The sequence below is a fragment of the Heterodontus francisci genome, chromosome 24 (assembly GCF_036365525.1).
Source record: "Heterodontus francisci isolate sHetFra1 chromosome 24, sHetFra1.hap1, whole genome shotgun sequence".
In the NCBI taxonomy this organism is placed as follows: domain Eukaryota; kingdom Metazoa; phylum Chordata; class Chondrichthyes; order Heterodontiformes; family Heterodontidae; genus Heterodontus; species Heterodontus francisci.
In genome coordinates, this window is record NC_090394.1 from 62,186,500 (window position 1) to 62,205,006 (window position 18,507).

Genomic DNA, 18,507 nt, shown 5'->3' on the forward strand with positions numbered 1-18,507 from the left:
TCATTACAACGAGTGAAAAAAACAAATGGAAAATTATTAAAACACTGCCACACTCACTCTCATTCACTCTTTACCTGTAGCTATACGGTGCGGCTTTGTGCTATCTTTGCATTCAGATAAGTCAAAGCAAAGTTAGATTCTAGACAGAGCTTTTGCAATTGCTTTATTTTTTTCCCACAATGTGGATAATCTTTAAGTAGTAAGGTTGTAATAGTAAACTCCATTGGAATAGTCTGGCATTCTGGTTTTTGAATTTTTCCACAAAGGCTAGGGGGTTATGATCAGTGTCTCTCTGTAGTCATGGTGGTCATAGACTGCAAAATGCTGTTACGACCAAGGGGGGAAGTAATGCACTGTTAATTCAGTCCCACTACTCCACAGGTCACAGCATAATAGTAAAGTTTCCCACTTACTGGAAATTAGCCAAATTGAACAGCGTATTTATTCCCCAGAATAAAGCATCCCAAACCAGGTTTCTTTAAACAACAACAAATTAACTATTTATTAATAAATCAATTTTAAATGATAGCGATAAATCTATATAACTTCTTCTTCTTCCTAAACCTCATTTACACACACACATTCAAAAACCAATGGTTAACCGGTTTTAAAAGATTGGTTTGAGTTAGAACTGTTTCATAGGAATAATAAAGTAACTGGGTTGTAACTTCTGGTAGAATATTTCAGGATCAGTGAGGTGTCCCAGAGTTGAATAGTCAGATGCCACTCAAAGTTTCTGGGTGAAATTAATTGGTAGGCCTTCAAGGCAGGTGTCACACAGATCTCCCAGCAAAAGGTGTAGCAACAAGTCTACTTGATTTCTAAGTTAACAGTCGAAACTTTCTTGAGATTTCAGGAGCTTCCAAAAAATACAACAATGCAACAGGATTCACAATTGAAGTAGAGATTTTCTAGAGACTGGGGACTACCTTCAGCAATGCAGTCTTCCTATCAGCAAAGGAGTCTTTCTCCAAAGCAGTGATTCTCCACAGAATGTTGCAACTCCTCTTCCTTGGTCTTTTCTTTCTCATCAGGCATAAACAGCAATAAGCGATTTAGCTCCCATCCTTCGATCTGCAATTCCTTCAAAGCTCTTTTAACTTCATGAAGAAATTAGAATTTCCTTTAATACAGGAATTGTTTTTCAAGAGAAGGAGTTTCTGGGTTGTCTTCCTACCCCTTCTAGCAGCAAACTGGTCTTTTGATTTCCTTCAGAGAGGGTTCTCTTTCTCTGGTCTTCAGAACAGGTTCCAGCCAAAACTGGACTTTTCTTACAAAAGAGAAACTCAAAACTTCCCAGCAGCCAATCATGTGACAGTCATTTCTCCCTGCTGAGTGGCTTGGAGAAACAGATTGCCTTACAATTGCTCCACCCAGTTCAGCATTCACTGTTCCTAGTGAAATCCTTTTCTCAGTGTTTAAAGGCACACACGTCTTGTTTTTAAAAAAAAAAAGACAAAGCACTTGTGACAATGCTTAAGAGCTAGTAATAAGCCCAGGTTTCTTTTTCTATGGTTGAATATCTTTTTTGGTGTCGATTTAGCTTTTTGGAAAAGTATCCCACGGGCCTTTCTATACCTGACTCATCGTCTTGTAACAGACCCCCAGGTCACTAGCATCAGTTGCCATCTTGAAGGGCTTAGTGAAATTTGGAACAGCCAACAGTGGTTCATTAATCAAAATGGCTTTCAGCCTCTCAAAAGATGCATGGCACTCCCCTCACCACTCTGCCTTGTTTTTTTTAATAGCAAATCTGCCAGTGGAGCAGCTGTAGTACTAAAATGTGGTACAAACATGTGGTAGAAACCACACATCCCCAAAAACCCTCATGATTTCTCACTTAATCTTGGGAGTAGGGAACTCCACCAATGCTTGTACTTTTGCTGTTCTTGGCAACACTCGTCCTTGTCCTACTAAATGCCCGAGGTAGGTTACTCTCACCTTTTGCAAATTCACTTTTGCAAAATCAGCCGATTGTAATTTTCTAAACTGAGCTTCTAGTTGTTCCAAGTGGTCCTTCCAAATGTTACTAAATACCAGCACATCATCAAGGTAAATCACACAGTTAGGAACACTGGCTACCACTTGGTTCGTTAGTCTCTGAAAAGTGACTGGGGCATTTTTTAGCCTGAATGGCATCACTTGGCATTGGAAAAGACCGTCGGGTGTGACAACGGCCGATATTACTTCAGCTCTGGGTGTTAAAAGAACTTGCCAGTATCCCTTTAACAAATCTATTTTTGTAAGAAACATGGCACTGCCCACTCTGTCAATACAGTCTTCCAAGTGAGGAATTTGGTGGAATCTGCCTTTGTTACTGCATTAACCTTTCTGTAGTCTCTGCAGAATCTAGCTGAACCATCAGGTTTGGACGCTAACACCACACCCAAATTATTCATAACTTTCTGGAAAATTTTAGACATAAATTAAGAACCTTGATCCGACTGAATCTCAATCGGTAATCCATATCTAGTGAAAAACCGGGTTAACCTCTCTACCACTATCTTAGCAGAATTTGACATCAAGGGAATGGCCTTTGGGAACAGAGTAGCCATATCCATGATGGTGAGTATATATCGGTGTCCGGCAGTTTTTTCGGTAAAGGTCCTACACAGTCTATCAACACCCTACTAAATGGTTCTCCAAAAACTGGTATGGGAATTAGAGATGCCGGTTTTATGGCAGGTTGTGGTTTTCCCACAATCTGGCATGTATGGCACATTTCCATTCTTCGTCAGCAGGTCTGTGAGGAGGTCTCCACTTTCTCATCAGAATTCTCATTCAGATATTCAGCTATCTGTCTGTGGTGCCAATTTTACCTCTGACAATGGAACTTGTATAGCCATTGCTCAGGTCACTACACGTGAAGAAAAAATTCCTGGAACCTTTTCCTGCAACTGTTCTGTCTCTTTGACTTCACTTGGTTTTTCCGTGACTACTGGAGAAGCTACTACCTTCGCTCTGGCTAAATCATTTCCCTGGAGTAGGTCAACTATGTCTACAAGCAAACTATGGACAACTCCTACAGTTACTGTTCCAGACATTAGGTCACATTCCAGCTGCACCTGATACAAAGGTATGGGTATATACTCCCCACCAATACCATTCACTAAAACCTTGGCATTCAATGCGCTCTCTGATGGAAGAGTTATGCCTTCCCCCAGCAAAAGAGTTTGGGTGGCTCCTGTATCCCTAAGTAAAACTATAGGTTTACCTGCCTCACTTGAGGGATAAGTAGTTACTTTTCCTTTTAACAAGAATTTCCTGTAAATCTCGGGTATCTTGTTCATGTTCCCTGCACTCACAGCAGTTTTTGTACCTGGCCTTGCAGCTGCAGTCAGAGCAGCCTGATCTGCCATACTCCCAGTCTGGGCCCCTTTCTCTGCATTGGCCTTGTGCGCCCCAATAAGTCCCATGGGTTTACCCTGCAACTTCCAGCATTCTGCGCAAAGGTGTCCCACCTTGTGACAATGGTAACAAATAGGCTTTCGGACCTCACTTCCACCCTCAGCACCTTCCTTTCTGGCCTGAGGAGTAGATCCCGGGGCATTCCCAGCTGTCCCTTCTTTTGCCTGGTTACTTGCCTTTCTTTCTTTCATCCTCCCACCTTCTATCCTTCTTGGATTTGTGGGGTGAGGACAAAGGGTTCGGGCTTGTAAGCAAGCTCGTAATCATCGATTTCCGCTGTCTGCCTGGCTGTTGAAATGTTCTGGGTCTCTACATGGGTTCTTACTAACAGAGGGAGTGAATTTTTAAATTCTTCCAGGAGAATTATTTCCCTAAGGTTCTCATACGTGGCCTCTACCTTTAGTGCCCACATCCAACGATCAAAATTAATTTGCTTTACCCTCTCAAATTCTATATAAGTCTGCCCAGGCTGTTTCCGGAGGTTCCGAAATTTCTGCCTACATGCTTCAGGGATCAACTCGGAAGCAGCGAGAATGGCCTTTTTTTTTCCATCTCATAATCTGCAGAAGCCTCCTCAGAAAGCTTGGCATAAACCTCATGAGCTCTGTTCATCAAGCTGCTTTTCACAAGCACTGTCCAGCTTTCCTTTGGCCACTTCATCTGTCTGATTTTCTTTTCAAAAGAAATGAAAATTGCTTCTACGTCACTTTCCTCAAACTTTGGTAGGGCTTATACAAATTTAAACCGCTCTCCATTGGGTCCTGGGCTGAGTCAGATCTTTCCTCACCAGAATTTTCACTGGAGTCAAGTCCACTCCTTTTGTCTTCGTTCCATCTTTTTAAATTCGATTTCCCTTCCTTCTCTTTCTCCTTTCTCCTTCCTTTTCCTCAAGTTAAAGTTTCTTCATTATCAATTCTCTTTCAAGCTCAAGTTTTTTTTCATTTCCAACTGCAGATGAATTTTAGCTAATTCAACTGAACAACCATCTGGTTTGCCTTTTTCTTCCAATTTCAAATGGTATGCTATTATTGCAATTATGTCTGCTTTCTTAGCCACTTGTTTTGACCCTAATGCTAACTTTTCTGCCAAATCCTTCAGGCTAGCCTTGGGTAAGTTTCTCAAATCACTCGGATACATCCTGCTTTCCCAAAAAAGGTCGTAGTAAATGACAAAGACTTTACTCTAATGCTCAAGAAACCTTTTTTTTTACTTTTCATAGTCATAGTTATACAGCACAGAAACAGGCCCTTCGGTCCATCATGTCTCTGCCGGCCATCAAGCACCTATCTATTCTAATCCCATTTTCCAGCACTTGGCCTGTATGCTGTGGCGTTTCAAGTGCTCATCTAAATACTTCTTAAATGTTGGGAGGGTTCCTGCCTCTACCACCCCTTCAAGGCAGTGTGCTCCAGATTCCAACCACCCTCTGGGTGAAAAAAGCTTTCCTCAAATCCCCTCTAAACTGCCTGCCCTTTACCTAAAATCTATGCCCCCTGGATATTGGCCCCTGCACTACGGGAAAAAGCTTCTTTCTATAATTTTGTATTCCTCAAACAGGTCCCCCCTCAGCCTTCTCTGCTCTAAGGAAAACAACACTAGCCTATCCAGTCTCTCTTCATAGCTGAAATGCTCCAGCCCAGGCAACATCCTGGTGAATCTCCTTTGCACCCTCTCCAGCGCAATCACTTTTATCCTATAGTGTGGCAACCAGAACTGTACGCAGTACTGCAGCTGTGGTCTAACTAGCGTTTTATACAGCTCCATCATAACCTCCCTGCTCTTGCCTTTATTTGCCACGGCATAGAATACAAGTATCCCATATGCCTTCCTAACCATCTTATCTACCTGTGCTGCTGCCTTCAGTGATCTATGGACATGTACACCAAGGTCCTTCTGACCCTCTACATCCTAGGGTCCTACCATCCATTGTTTATTCCCTTTCCTTGTTAGTCCTCCTAAAACGCATCACCTCACACTTCTTGGGATTAAATTCCACTTGTTACTGCTCTGCCCATCTTACCAGCCCATCCATAATTGTCCTGTAATCTAAGGCTTTCCTCCTCACTATTTACGACACCACCAATTTTTGTGTCATCTGCGAACTCTCTGATCATACCTCCTATATTTATGTCTAAATCATTAATGTACACTGCAAACAGTACTACAAACAAAACTTATAATTTTACATCGTCGGCTTTGGTTATCCCAGATGACGAGCCCCTAATTAGATGTTATGACCTAGGTGGGAGGAGTGCACTGTCTTTTCTAGTTCCACTTCTCCACAGGTCACAACATATATTTTAAATGTTTACCCAGTTACCGATACAGCCAATCATATATAATAATAAAAACAAAATACTGCGGATGCTGGAAATCTGAAATAAAAACAAGAAATGCTGGAACCACTCAGCAGGTCTGGCAGCATCTGTGGAAAGAGAAGCAGAGTTAACGTTTCGGGTCAGTGACCCTTCTTCGGAACTGACAAATATTAAAAATGTCACAGGTTATAAGCAAGTGAGGTGGGGGTGGGGCAAGAGATAACAAAGGAGAAGATGTAGATTGAACAAGGCCACATAGCTGACCAAAAGGTCATGGAGCAAGGGCAAACAATATGTTAATGGTGTGTTGAAAGACAAAGCATTAGTACAGAAAAGGTGTTAACGGACTGAATATTGAACAGCAGCAAGTGCAAACATGAAAAAAAACAGTGGGTAAGCAAACTGAACAAACTAAGATGAAATGAAATAATTGCAAAAAAAGGTAAAAAATGTGAAAAAAAGAAAAAACAACTAAAAATGAAAGTAAAATGGGGGGCTGTCATGCTCTGAAATTATTGAACTTCATATACTTTTCATATTTTTTTTTAAATCCAAGAACAAAATACACCAACCAGGTTTCTTTAATAAACAACAGAATTATCAGTTTATTATAAAACAAGACTTGACCAGCAATGAAGCAAAGCATTAGCATACGGAGTAAAATATGAAAGTTCCCTTTTTTAAAAAGTCCCCAATTACACACACACACACTGGAAAAAATACAGAAATTCACTCTGCTGAGGTCTCTTACAAAAAAAAGACAAAACAAACTACTTTGGCCAAATACTTGCTAATTGTTAATGAAAAAAGAATGAAGATATGGAAGGGAGTCCATTGTCCCTTTTTGGGTCTGGCATCTGAGTATATGGAGGGAGGTCACTGGGTTCGTTTCAGAAGCAGTCCATTCTGGAGGTGTCGAATTATTCTAGAAGGCTTTTTAGGAGAAATGTGGCATCAAGGCGGCACAAATGTGGCGCAGTGGTTAGCACCGCAGCCTCACAGCTCCAGCGACCCGGGTTCAATTCTGGGTACTGCCTGTGTGGAGTTTGCAAGTTCTCCCTGTGTTTGCGGGGGTTTCCTCCGGGTGCTCCGGTTTCCTCCCACATGCCAAAGACTTGCAGGTTGATAGGTAAATTGGCCATTAGCAATTGCCCCTAGTGTAGGTAGGTGGTAGGGAAATATAGGGACAGGTGGGGATGTGGTAGGAATATGGGATTAGTGGTAGGAATATGGGATTAATATAAATGGGTGGTTGATGGTCGGCACAGACTCGGTGGGCCGAAGGGCCTGTTTCAGTGCTGTATCTCTAAACTAAACTAAGGTTTTTCTGCCAGCATGCACTTGAATCGCTGGAATTTTTTCAGCTTCTCGGGAGCTGTACAGCACCAGGGATTTTAACTCTGCCACACTGGATCTTGGCAGGATTTCTTCAAAGAGGTAGAGAAGGATGTGAGCTAGGTGGTTTCTTTTTCCTTGGCAGGAAAGCACCAACTGTCTTCAAACAGTTCACACCACAGCTAAACTGAAAACAATGTCCAAACCCTGAACAAAGAGTCAACCTCCTGACTTCCATAAATCTTGACATGTGGCTTCACTGTAACCATTTTTCCCCAAGTCACCAAGGGTTCTGTTACTGAACCCAAATCACAGGGGGTTTCCAGTACAAGTGGCTTTCAAATAATATCTTATCCTGTCGGTGAACTTGGTTTAAAAAAAAACATCCATAAAATCTTTTCATTTTTAACACAAGTCCTCAAAAAATAGAATATTAAAAAAAAACTAGAAGCAGTTTCGTAACTGTAGGCATAGGGTCAGTTTCCCTAGATATACTGCTGATCTCAGCTCTGCCTCTCCATTGGTTCCCTTAATGCTATGACCATCTTTGTGCTGTCTGGCACCAAGTTGAGGGTGAGAATTTCCTTCAACGGCACATAGGGAAGAGTGAAGCCATCATTTGCAGGCCTTGCCGTAAAATCCCCTCCCTTGTCGCTAATTTCATCCCTATCTCCAGATGCTTGCTTAGGGTGGGTGAGTCTGTGCAAAACCTTGGTGCCCTATTCAACTCCTGCATCTTATCCACCAAGGTTTCCTACTTCCACCTCCATAACACCACCTTTCCTCGGCTCCACTGCCACCGAAACCCTTATCCACACGATGATCACCACTGGCCTCAAGAACCTCCTTGCTGGTCTCCCATTGTGCATCCTCCATAAACTCCAACTTGGTTAAAAATGGGTATGCCCTGTTCGGCGTGCCCATCATTTCCATCCTCGCTGATCTTCCTTGTCCAGAACAGATTACATTTTAAATTCTAGTTCATGTATTTAAATTCCCCATGGATTTGCCTCATCCTATCACTGAACACCACCTTCCCCCCACCACCCCCCCCCCCCCCCCACCCAACCACCCTCCACCTTATTTGTCCCTCTGCATCCCTTTCTCCTCTAACTCTGGCTTTCAGTGCATCCTTTCCTCCTTTCAATCTATCTTTCATGTCAGCTCCTTCAGCTGCCTTGCCCAAACACTTTAGAACTGTCTCCTACATCACTCCACTTTCCTCTCTCTCAATCTTTAAAAAAAAACTTCTCAAAATACTATTTTTTCATGCAAGCTTTTGGTCATTTCTGCTAACTTTCCTACCCTGGTTTGTTATCTTTTCAAATAAAAGCTTTAGTGAAGGTGTTTAAAAAAAAATATTTAAGTGGATACATTTAATTATGTTGCTATGAAATATATTTTATTTTTTGCATTTGTTTTATTTAAAAATCTTATTTTAGAAATTTAGGCTATTGTAGAAAAATTGAAGATGAGTTTTTTTTGACTGATTTAGATGATCAAACTGGCAAAATGTTGGTATATGGTTTTCCCATTATCAAATGTTTACATCAGAAATATCCATTATAAATTTTATAAAACATGTTACAGGAAAATGAAGTTTGTGGGCTTCATAAATAGAGGCATTGAGTACAAAAGCAGGTAAGTTATGCTGACCCTTTATAAATCTCTGGTTAGGCCCCAGCTAGAGTAGAGTCCAGTTCTGGTCACCACACTTTAGGAAGTATGTGAGGATCCTTGAGAGGGTGCAGAGGAGATTTACCAGAATGATTCCAGGGATGGGAGATTTTAGCTACAAGGTTAGTTTGGAAAAGCTGGGGTTGTTCTCCTTAGAGCAAAGGAGATTAAGGGGAGATTTAATTGAAGTGAACAAGATCATGACAGGCTTAGATAAGTTAGAGAAGGAAAAACTGTTCCCATTAACTAATGATACAAGGACTGGGGGATCGATTGAAGGTTTTGGGCAAGAGATGCAGGGGAAATGTGAAGAACCTTTATGCGCAGTAGTTGGCAATGGGCTTGAATTCACTGCCCACAAGAGTAGTGGAAGCAGAGACGATCAGTGACTTCAAAAGGACATTGAATGGCCACTTGAAGGAAATAGACTTGCAGGGCTTTGGGGATCAAGTAGAGGAGTGGGACTCGCAGATTAGGCTCCTTGAAGGGCTGGCATCGACTCGACGGCTGCCTCCTGTGGCATAAATGACTCAAAACTCTATGAAGTGTGCATTATTCACAAGAGCCTGGTGTTTCTGCTTTGAGTGCAATCTGTGATCTGGGCGCAAATTGCACTCAAAATTGTGCTCTGTTTCAAGAAGTGTGTTTTTTTTTTCCCCCTCAAAATTCCATTCAAACTAGCTTGCATATCGCCAAACATAAAATCTACCATGATCTAGTATAATCTGCAGCATTTTAGAACACTTCAAAAAAAAAAAAATTTGCTTGACATAATCCTTAATATATTTAAGAGTCGTAATCTGGTGTAGTTTTATTAATACAACTGAAAATGGTTTCATCATAAAAAATAACTATTTTTAATCAGTGTCTAGACCACTGTCTGTGAGTAACCTGATTTTAAATAACTGAACATGACTTTAAAAGTTATACAGAACCATGTACTAGCTACATTGGTGTACATCAGTCAGTTTCTTAGTAAATTTAACACTTAAAAGGTGCCTAATAGTGCCCTTACACTGGAAAAAAAGCTTGATTTTAAGAGCCGCCTTGAAGTTCTGCAAACTGCTGCAATTAATGGAAACTCTCAATGGTGATTAATTTGTCTGGAGTGTGGTTGGGCTGGCCTCTAGCACAATTTTTTTAAAAACTGGTATGAAAGATTGCAGAAACTTGAGTTGCTCTGAATGTAATTTGTGCTTAAGATTTTGTGATCTTTTGCACTGGCTTGGCCAATTTTTTTTCTGGCAAATTGTACTAAAAACATCAACACAACCTAGTGGAACCTACTGTCCAAAATTTATAATGTTGTTTTGATTATTTTTAAATGTGTTTTTCAGTCATCATTTATAGTGCCATGTTTTGACTGTTATGCAACTTAACAAACCATTAGCCTGGAGCATCGTGGTGCTATTCCATAAATCTCCATGAGCATGGGTTTAAAAATTAAACTTGTTAACCTGTAGAACAATTCATTGTGCCCCAAAAAACTTGGATATATTAATGTTTTTCAGCCAACTACCAGGCACAGAGCTGCTTGGGAAGGGATGAACAAAGCATTTCCAGACACCTTGGTACTCATTTTATTTTGAACAAATGTAAACCCTTTGCTAGATCATCCACTGAATGGTTCATCCTGGCTGCTTCCCCATACAATAGGTTAAGGGATCATAAAGAAAATAAGGATGAATAATAATGTTGTGAATTTGTAATATGTTGTTGACTGCAGAATGTAACAGGAAGGCTACTGGTCGGTTTACGCTGGTGGAATCAGATTGATGAAGATGGAAAAAGCCATTGGCTTTTTGAAGCTAAAAAGGTAAACCACTTCAGTATAAAACCATTGTGTAAGTAATGGTAGAAAGAACTACAGAATAGTTTGAAGTCCATTAATATATCCAAGTTTTTGGGGCTAGTTGCAATAGAGCCGTTCTTGGGCACTCCACGTAATTAATTCTGGCCGAATTGAAAATGAGGTTCTATTCAAGGAAAGGATCTCCATGCAAGCATTAAGATTGTTTTTTCTAAAAATGAGATTGCTGTCATATTCTTTCATAAAAGGAAAGAATTATGAATCAAATGTACTTGCTTTAGTCTTTCCTATCCCTTTTAGCTATATTACGAACAAGTCTAATGGTTTTAGCAAGCATCCACCACGTGTCAGCCAGGAACAGCAATGCCTCCCAGCACTTTTAAAATTCTCTTGAAGAAACCAATCCCACAAGAATATAATGAATGATTGATTGATTGATTGATTTGGATGACAAACATCTGGTTGTTCATCAGCAACACTTGAAACATTTCTACAACAGAACTAAATAACTTGAAAACCATGGAGAAGTTTCACCACATGCTGTTTCCCACTGTTTTTCTCCCCACTTTGCCCTCCACCCTCTCTGCCCCTTCATAACATTTGGAATGGCAAATTGTGGCAGATATGTTGAGTTTTTCTGTTTCTTCACAGACTACCCCTAAGAATAGAGCTTCATCTACTGAAGCAGAAGCTCAGATCTTCTGGCTTGGACTGATCGTCTGCCCCCTAATATGGACAGTGTTTCTTTTCAGTACTTTATTTTCCTTGAAGCTGAAGTGGCTGGTAAGATTTTTTTTAAAAATGAAATGCTGCAGGAGTATGAACCAAATTATTTGTTGGTTTGATTTTTTTTTGAAAAAGTAGTTACTTTCTCCGTGGTTTACTGGACAGACCCTACCCGAGAGTCTGACTTGGCAGCCAAATCCAGGCTACTACTGTTGCTTCTTGCCTTGGATGTTTTAAAGCTTTGGGGAATGGTAGCATAATGGTTATGTTATTGGACTCGTAATCCAAGGACTTGGATTTATGGTCGGAGATATGTTAAAATCCTACCAGGGCAGGTGGAGAATTTAATTTTAATTAAACAAAATCTGGAATAAAAAGCTAGTATCAGCAATGATAGCCATGAAACTACTGAGTTGTCATTAAAAACCCATCTAGTTCACTAATCTTTAGAGAAGAAAACCTGCCATCCTTACCTAGTCTTGGCCTACATGAGACTGCAGACCCCCAGCAATGTGGTTGTTTCTTAACTGCCCTATGAAGTGGTCTAGCAAGCCACTTGGGCAATTCGGGATGGGCAGTAAATGTTGGATTTGCCAGTGATGCCCACATCCTGTGAATGAATAAAAAAGTGTGCAGTACCTAGTGATTTGTGTTTAGTTTTCCTCTCTCCCATCTCCCAACCTTCAGTCAGTCCCTGGCCACAGCTGATGGGATGGGCTAAAATTATGAGTTTGGTGTGCTCCGTTTTTGAGCCACATTGCATCATTCAGTGCTCGCCACACTAGTCGTCTTACCTTTTATTTCTTGTTGTATTTGCATTCGGGATGTGTATCCACTTGAGGTGTACCCTTCTGGGCCTCAAAGGAAAGATCTTACACAGCCAAACATACTTATGGCAAACACATTGTAGTGATGTCCATGGATTTTAAAAACTCGATTTGACGTACCGGATGGGCTCACAGGCTGACTAGGTCTTTCTTCCTCCTCTTTCACTTTTTTCTCCTTACTTGTGATTTACATAGCATTACCTTCCACAGGCCTATTCTAAATTCTAAAAACAGAATTTTTGAGAACAGAATAAGATGGGGACATTTAAGGTGAAATAATTAATCAATCATGTACTACTAATAAACTAACTTTAGAGCTTCAGCAGGCAGCTTATCAGAAATTAATAGTAGCCCTTTCAGTGCTGCAGGGACAGCTTATCAGAATAACTTCATAGCTTCAGGGATGCACAGACTGCTTATCAGTAGGAGTAGACTAGCAAGCAAAACTAGCAGGACAGCTGTAAGCTGCTTCATAATAGCCTATTGTACCACAGTCAGCCTAACGGTTCACAAGCAGATAAGGGGGGTGAGAAAATGAAGTAAGAAGTTAAAAACAAATTGACAAGGCAGGACCCCAATCAGGTTCTGACACCAAGAAACTGCAGAGTTTGTAAACCAATTGGGAACATAAAGGGGGTGTCACTGATGTGTATGAAGAACTATAAGAAAGGCTTGTTTTCCCTGCTCAGGCAGGAGGAGAAAGGTGGAGGCAACGGTGTTGTTGTAATTTGCTTTGCTGATGATGTAACCAAGAAGTACTGCAATAAAGTTTCTTAAAGCTACAGTCGGACTTCGTCTGTCTTTGTGCAACTAATGGGATCCAACACATGTGATGGGAGCATATGGAATACTTGATGCCAACTGCTGTGTTGTCATGTTAACCCATGAAAGACATCTTGTCCTCTTTAGTGCATCTGGGCGACATTATCAATGCTTTTCTCATGGCTTATACTTTACTATCTCATCTTTTCTCTACTAGTCTATTGTATTTCTAAGTATTCTGATCATCCGGCTGCTTGTCTTGGTGCCTGGAACACACCATGTCTGTCCTGGCAGATGAGTAGTCCATTAATGTCTGTTTACGGTTCTAATCTTGTCCTGAACATGACCTCTTACAATCTGCTTAGATTGCAGGTCCTTAGTTTTACTGTGCCTAAGAGTCTTTAATATTGAGAAATGTTTAATAAAGTTATAGTTATTAGGGTCTTCCCACCTGGCCTACACCTGTCTACACACAGTTGCTGACCTTCAGCTCCAAAGAGGGTCATGATCTCCAAGGCATCAGGACTAAAAATTTAATCTTCTCCACAATAACTTATTCTTTGTATTATGCATATATCATAAATTAAAAATATTCATAAAAGCTCATAAAAGCATAACAAAACTAAGCTAATGCTGCCTTTTTGAGAATTGACTCTTCGATATCTATGAATAATATTTTCTATGCAAAGAACATGGGCACGAATGCTCAATGTGTTCTCATTTGTGGAGTATGAAAAATAATTGTCACCAGTTGTCTTGGTATACACTAGGGAAGTCCGATATTTAGTAGAATTCATTAATTTCAGTTTTTGGTTTTGACTTGCCATGATTTTGCGTTTTTCTTTGGAAGCATGGCATCATTGCAAATTTGGGTAAGCTAAATAATTTTAGAAAATTAAATAATTACTGGCAGTGTAGGCTATTCATATATTCAGAGGAAGATCTTGTATTGCTGTCTTTAACTTATTCCTACTTTCTAATAATGTGTCCATTTAATCTGATTTAATATATGTAGCTATTTTATTTAACTTGTGTATCTTTAGCCCATTAATGTGCTATGCCTTGCAGGCCTTGGTGATAGCAGGACTTTCCTTACAAGCAGCTAATCTGTACGGATATATCCGCTGCAAGCTTGGAGGCAGCAAGAACGTCACAAAAGCGGCTTCAACGTATCTAGGCCAGCAACTCTTACAGAGGGTAAGGCTAAAAGCAGATACTAAAGAAAACAAATTTTTGTTAGCAGTGATGAACACCTTACATTGAATTTTTCAAAGTGTTTTACTTTCTAAATGAAAGTATCTTTAAAACTATGAAGTTCTCAAGGAAAATATTTTGAATATTACTTGTAAAGCAATTCATACCAAAATGGTCATCTTTGAACCAAATAACCCGAGCATTATACTCCAACTGGTGGGCCCAAGCTTCTCCCCAGTTTCAAGTGACTTTTTATGTTTTGAACATTTTATTACATTAAAGGCACTATATAAATATAAGTTGTTGTAAAGATCACATGATTTTGTTGGAGATAAAGTGATTAGTTGCTGAAAATAATGGCAGGTCTACTTCCACACTCAAGTTTATTTCTCCAGCTGGCTGTAAGCTGAATTATGTTGACAGTGGGCATTGAGACATGCATAGAGCAGACTAGCCTTTCCTTCCAGCCAAATAAATACTTTTAAAATACAAAGTTCAATATCCCAGCCATAGAAAAAATATGCAATGTTTTATTTTTAACGCAAGTAAAAGCTACTTGTGATCATGTGCTCAATTTGTAACTGCAAAAACCATAGAAAATGGAATACAGTACTTCTACAACTGCTTGTTATTGATTATACTGATCGCTTTCCAGGTCTGCCCATTCATTTACTCATAGGGCGTGCTCTGACTATATTTATAAATATATGTTGGTTAGCATAAGAGTTATATGATCCAAGGACCATTTCCACAAAGACTTCATACTTGGGCTGCTCTACAGATGTGCTATATACATAACTGTCCATATCATAGTGGGTTTGAAGATTATTTCAGTTGCATCATTTGATCATCTGCAACTCCTGAATGTGATTTTAGGAAAGTATCTAAGGATTTCTAAAACTTTGGTTACTGTAATGTAGTGCAGTGACTTCACTTTTGAGAAACCATACTAGTGTTGAATCAAAATGTAAAGCCTGCGGTTGTCATTTAAAGAAGACTTAAGAACACAACAGAACACTACAGTTATATGTTTTGAATGTTTTAAGACCTCATCATTGTGCATATGTATCTGGTAGAGGTTGCTTACTTGTGGAGTTATTATTCCTTTAGTAAGCTCTTGGTCAAGGTACAGTAGAGATGTTCGAGAAATAGTCTGTGGGCCAAGTGCTCCCATGACCTGCTTTGATCTGACTTCCCAAGACCTTGTTGATTCCTTTCTTCTTTGCGCACTTTTGGGCAAAGTTGCCTTCAACTTCGACTCTTTTGACTTCCCGAGCTTGGAGGACTAGAAAAAGTTTCTCCCTGTTTGGTCAAAATTCACCAATCAGGAATGAGTCTTTACCAGTTATCCAGCTTTTAAAGAACTGATGCCTCTACATTTGCAAGTTTTGGAGGGGGGAGGTGAAAATGAACAATAAAGGAGAGGCATGAACTTCTTTTGCTTGCAACATTGGAATTTATTTGTGTATGGCTGTCTCGCCTTTTTGAACTTGGGAACTTGTATTTCTGCATAATCCTATGCAAACAGCTCTCCACTCAAAGGTTGAATGTCCCTGATGGAGAAGATCAGCAAGTTAAAATGGCTGCAACTGTAACAGAGACAATATAACGATCTTGTAAAAGGAATGGCTTCTCTTTTAAATTTTTTTCAAACTCAGTTCCATTGTAAAGGGCCCTCTAGGCAAGAGTGACCATAACATGGTAGAGTTTCACATTAAGTTTGAGGAGAAATTTGGGTCTATAATCTAGTGTCTTAAACTTAAATAAAGACAGTTACAAGGGTATGAAGACACAGTTTTCTGAAGTGTACTGGGAAAATAAGTTAAAAGGGAAGATGGTAGAGGAACAGTGGCAGACGTTGAAGGAGATATTTCGTAACTCTCAACAAAGATATATTCCATTGAGGAAGAGAGACTCTACCAGAAGGATGCACCATCTGTGGCTAACTAAGGATGTAAAGGATGTTATCAAACTGATGGAAAAGGTTTACAATGCTGCGAAGATTAGTGTTCGGCCAGAAAATTGGGAAAATTTTAAAAACCGGCAAAGGATGATTTAAAAAAAGAGAGAACTTGGAGTATGAGAGAAAACTAGCAAGAAATATAAAAACATACAGTAAAAGCTTCTACAAATATATAAAAAGGAAAAGAGTAGCTAAAGTAAGCATTGGTCCCTTTAAAGGGCAAGACTGGGGAATTAATAATGGGAAACGAGGAAGTGGCAGAGGCTTTGAACAGATTTTTTTTAGCCGTCTTCACAGTAGAAAAAGCATTCCAAGAATAGTAGAAAATCAGGAGGCAAAGGGAGGGAGGAACTTAAAACAATCGCCACAGATTTAAAGTAATCGGTAAAAGAAGCAAAAGCGACATGAGGAAAAGCTTTTTCACGCAGTGCGTGGTTAAGGTCTGGAATGCACTGCCTGAGAGTGTGGTGGAGGCAGATTCAACTGACTCATTCAAAAGCGAATTAGACTTGTATCAAAAGGAAGAATGTGCAGGGTAATGGGGCAAAGGTGGGGGAGTGACAATAGGTGAAATGCTCATTCGGAGAGCTGGTGCAGACATGATGGGCCAAATGGCCTCCTTCTGGGCTGTAACGATTCTGTGAAAAAGTAATGGGAATAATGGAACTAAAAGCTGACGGGTCCCCTGGTCCTGATGGCCTGCATCTGAGGGTCTTAAAGGAAGTGGTTGCAGAGATAGTTAATGCGTTGGTTGTCATATTCCTAAATCCCCTAGACTCTGGAAAGGTCCCGGTGGATTGGAAAACTGAAAATCTAACACGTCTGCTCAAGAAAGGAGGGAGACAGAAAGCAGGAAACTATAGACCAGTTAGCCTAATGTCTGACATTGGGAAAATGCTAGAATCCATTGTTAAAGAGGTAGTAGCAGGACATCTAGAAAATCACAGTACAATCAGGCAGAGTCAACATGGTTTTGTGAAAGGGAAATTATGTTTGACTAGTTTATTAGAGTTCTTTGAGGATGTAACAAACAGGGTGGATAAAGAAAAACCAGTAGATATAGTGTATTTGAATTTCCAAAAGGCATTCAATAAGGTGCCACATTAAAGGTTAATACATAAGTTAAGAGCTCATGGTGTTGGGGATGATATATTAGCACGGATAGAGGCTGGCTAACTAAGGAAACAGAGTCGGGATAAATGGGTCTTTTTCAGGATGGCAAACTGTAACTAGTGGAGTGCCACAGGGATCAGTTCTGGGGCTTCAAGTATTTATGAAGTACATTAATGACTTGGATGAAGGGACCGAATGTATTGTAGTCATATTTGCGGATGATATGTAGATAAGGAGAAAAGCAAGTTCTGAGGAGGATGCAAAGAGTCTGCAAAGGGATATAAATAGGTTAAATGAGTGGGCAAACATTTGGCAGATGGTGTACAATTTGGGAAAATGTGAGGTTGTCCACTTTGGCAGGAAGAATAGAAAAGCAGAATATTATTTAAATAGAGAGCGACTGCAGGATGCTGCAATACAGAGGGACCTGAATGTCCTTGTACACGAATCACAAAAAGTCAGCATGCAGGTACAGCAAGTAATTAGGAAAGCAAATGGAATGTTGGGCTTTATTGCAAAGGGGATGGAGTATAAAAGTAATGAAGTCTTGCTACAAGGGCATTGGTGAGACCGCATCTAGAATACTTTGTGCAGTTTTGGTCACCTTATTTAGGAGGGACGTGCTTGCATTGGCAGCAGTTCAGAGAAGGTTCACTAGGCTGATTCCTGGGATGAGGGGTTTGTCTTATGAGGAAAGGTTGAGCAGGTTGGTTCTATACTCATTGAAGTTTAGAAGATTGGGAGGTGATCTTGAAACGTATAAGGTCCTGAGGGGACTTGACAGGGTAGATGCTGAGAGGATGTTTTCCCCTTGTGGGGAATCTAGAACTAGGGGACACAGTTTCAAATTATGGGGTCTCCCATTTAAGACCGTGTTGAGGAGGGATTAACTTTTTTGAGGGCTGCTGGTGCTTGGAATTCTCTTCCCCTGAGAGCAGTGGAGGCTGAGTCATTGAATATATTCAAGGCTGAGAGAGACAGATCTTTGATTGACAAGGGAGTCAAGGGTTATGGGGGCAGGCAGGAAAGTAGAGTCAAGGCCACAATCAGAGCAGCCATGATCTTATTGAATGGGGAGCAGCCTTGAGGGACCAAATGGCCTACTCCTGCTACTATTTCATATATTTATTTGCACAACATTCCTTTATTATTTTTATGGCTTGAATTTAGAAATGGATGTTGCCTTTTGATATTTTGTTTTCGCCAAAGTGAGACACGTCAATGCTTGATAAGATGAATTTTGCAATCTCGACACACTAGCCTATATTTTTTTCAATTGGGATCATGTTTTGGGGATTCTCACATGAAACATTGAGTGGAAATTTGGCATTAATTTAGGTTCTTCAATCCGGATTTAATTTGTGTAGAAAGCAC

General features: G+C 40.2%; 1 protein-coding gene across 4 annotated transcripts in view; it reads left to right on the forward strand.

The window, feature by feature from the left end:
* LOC137383459 (Golgi apparatus membrane protein TVP23 homolog A-like) overlaps positions 1-18,507 on the forward strand; it is a 78,775-nt gene that overhangs the window by 48,444 nt on the left and 11,824 nt on the right. For all 4 annotated transcript variants that reach the window (XM_068056393.1, XM_068056394.1, XM_068056392.1 and 1 more), the window contains exons 4-6: positions 10,465-10,554; positions 11,200-11,331; positions 13,932-14,060. In XM_068056393.1, the coding sequence (XP_067912494.1) occupies positions 10,465-10,554; positions 11,200-11,331; positions 13,932-14,060 (351 nt within the window). The remainder of the gene's footprint in view (positions 1-10,464; positions 10,555-11,199; positions 11,332-13,931; positions 14,061-18,507) is intronic.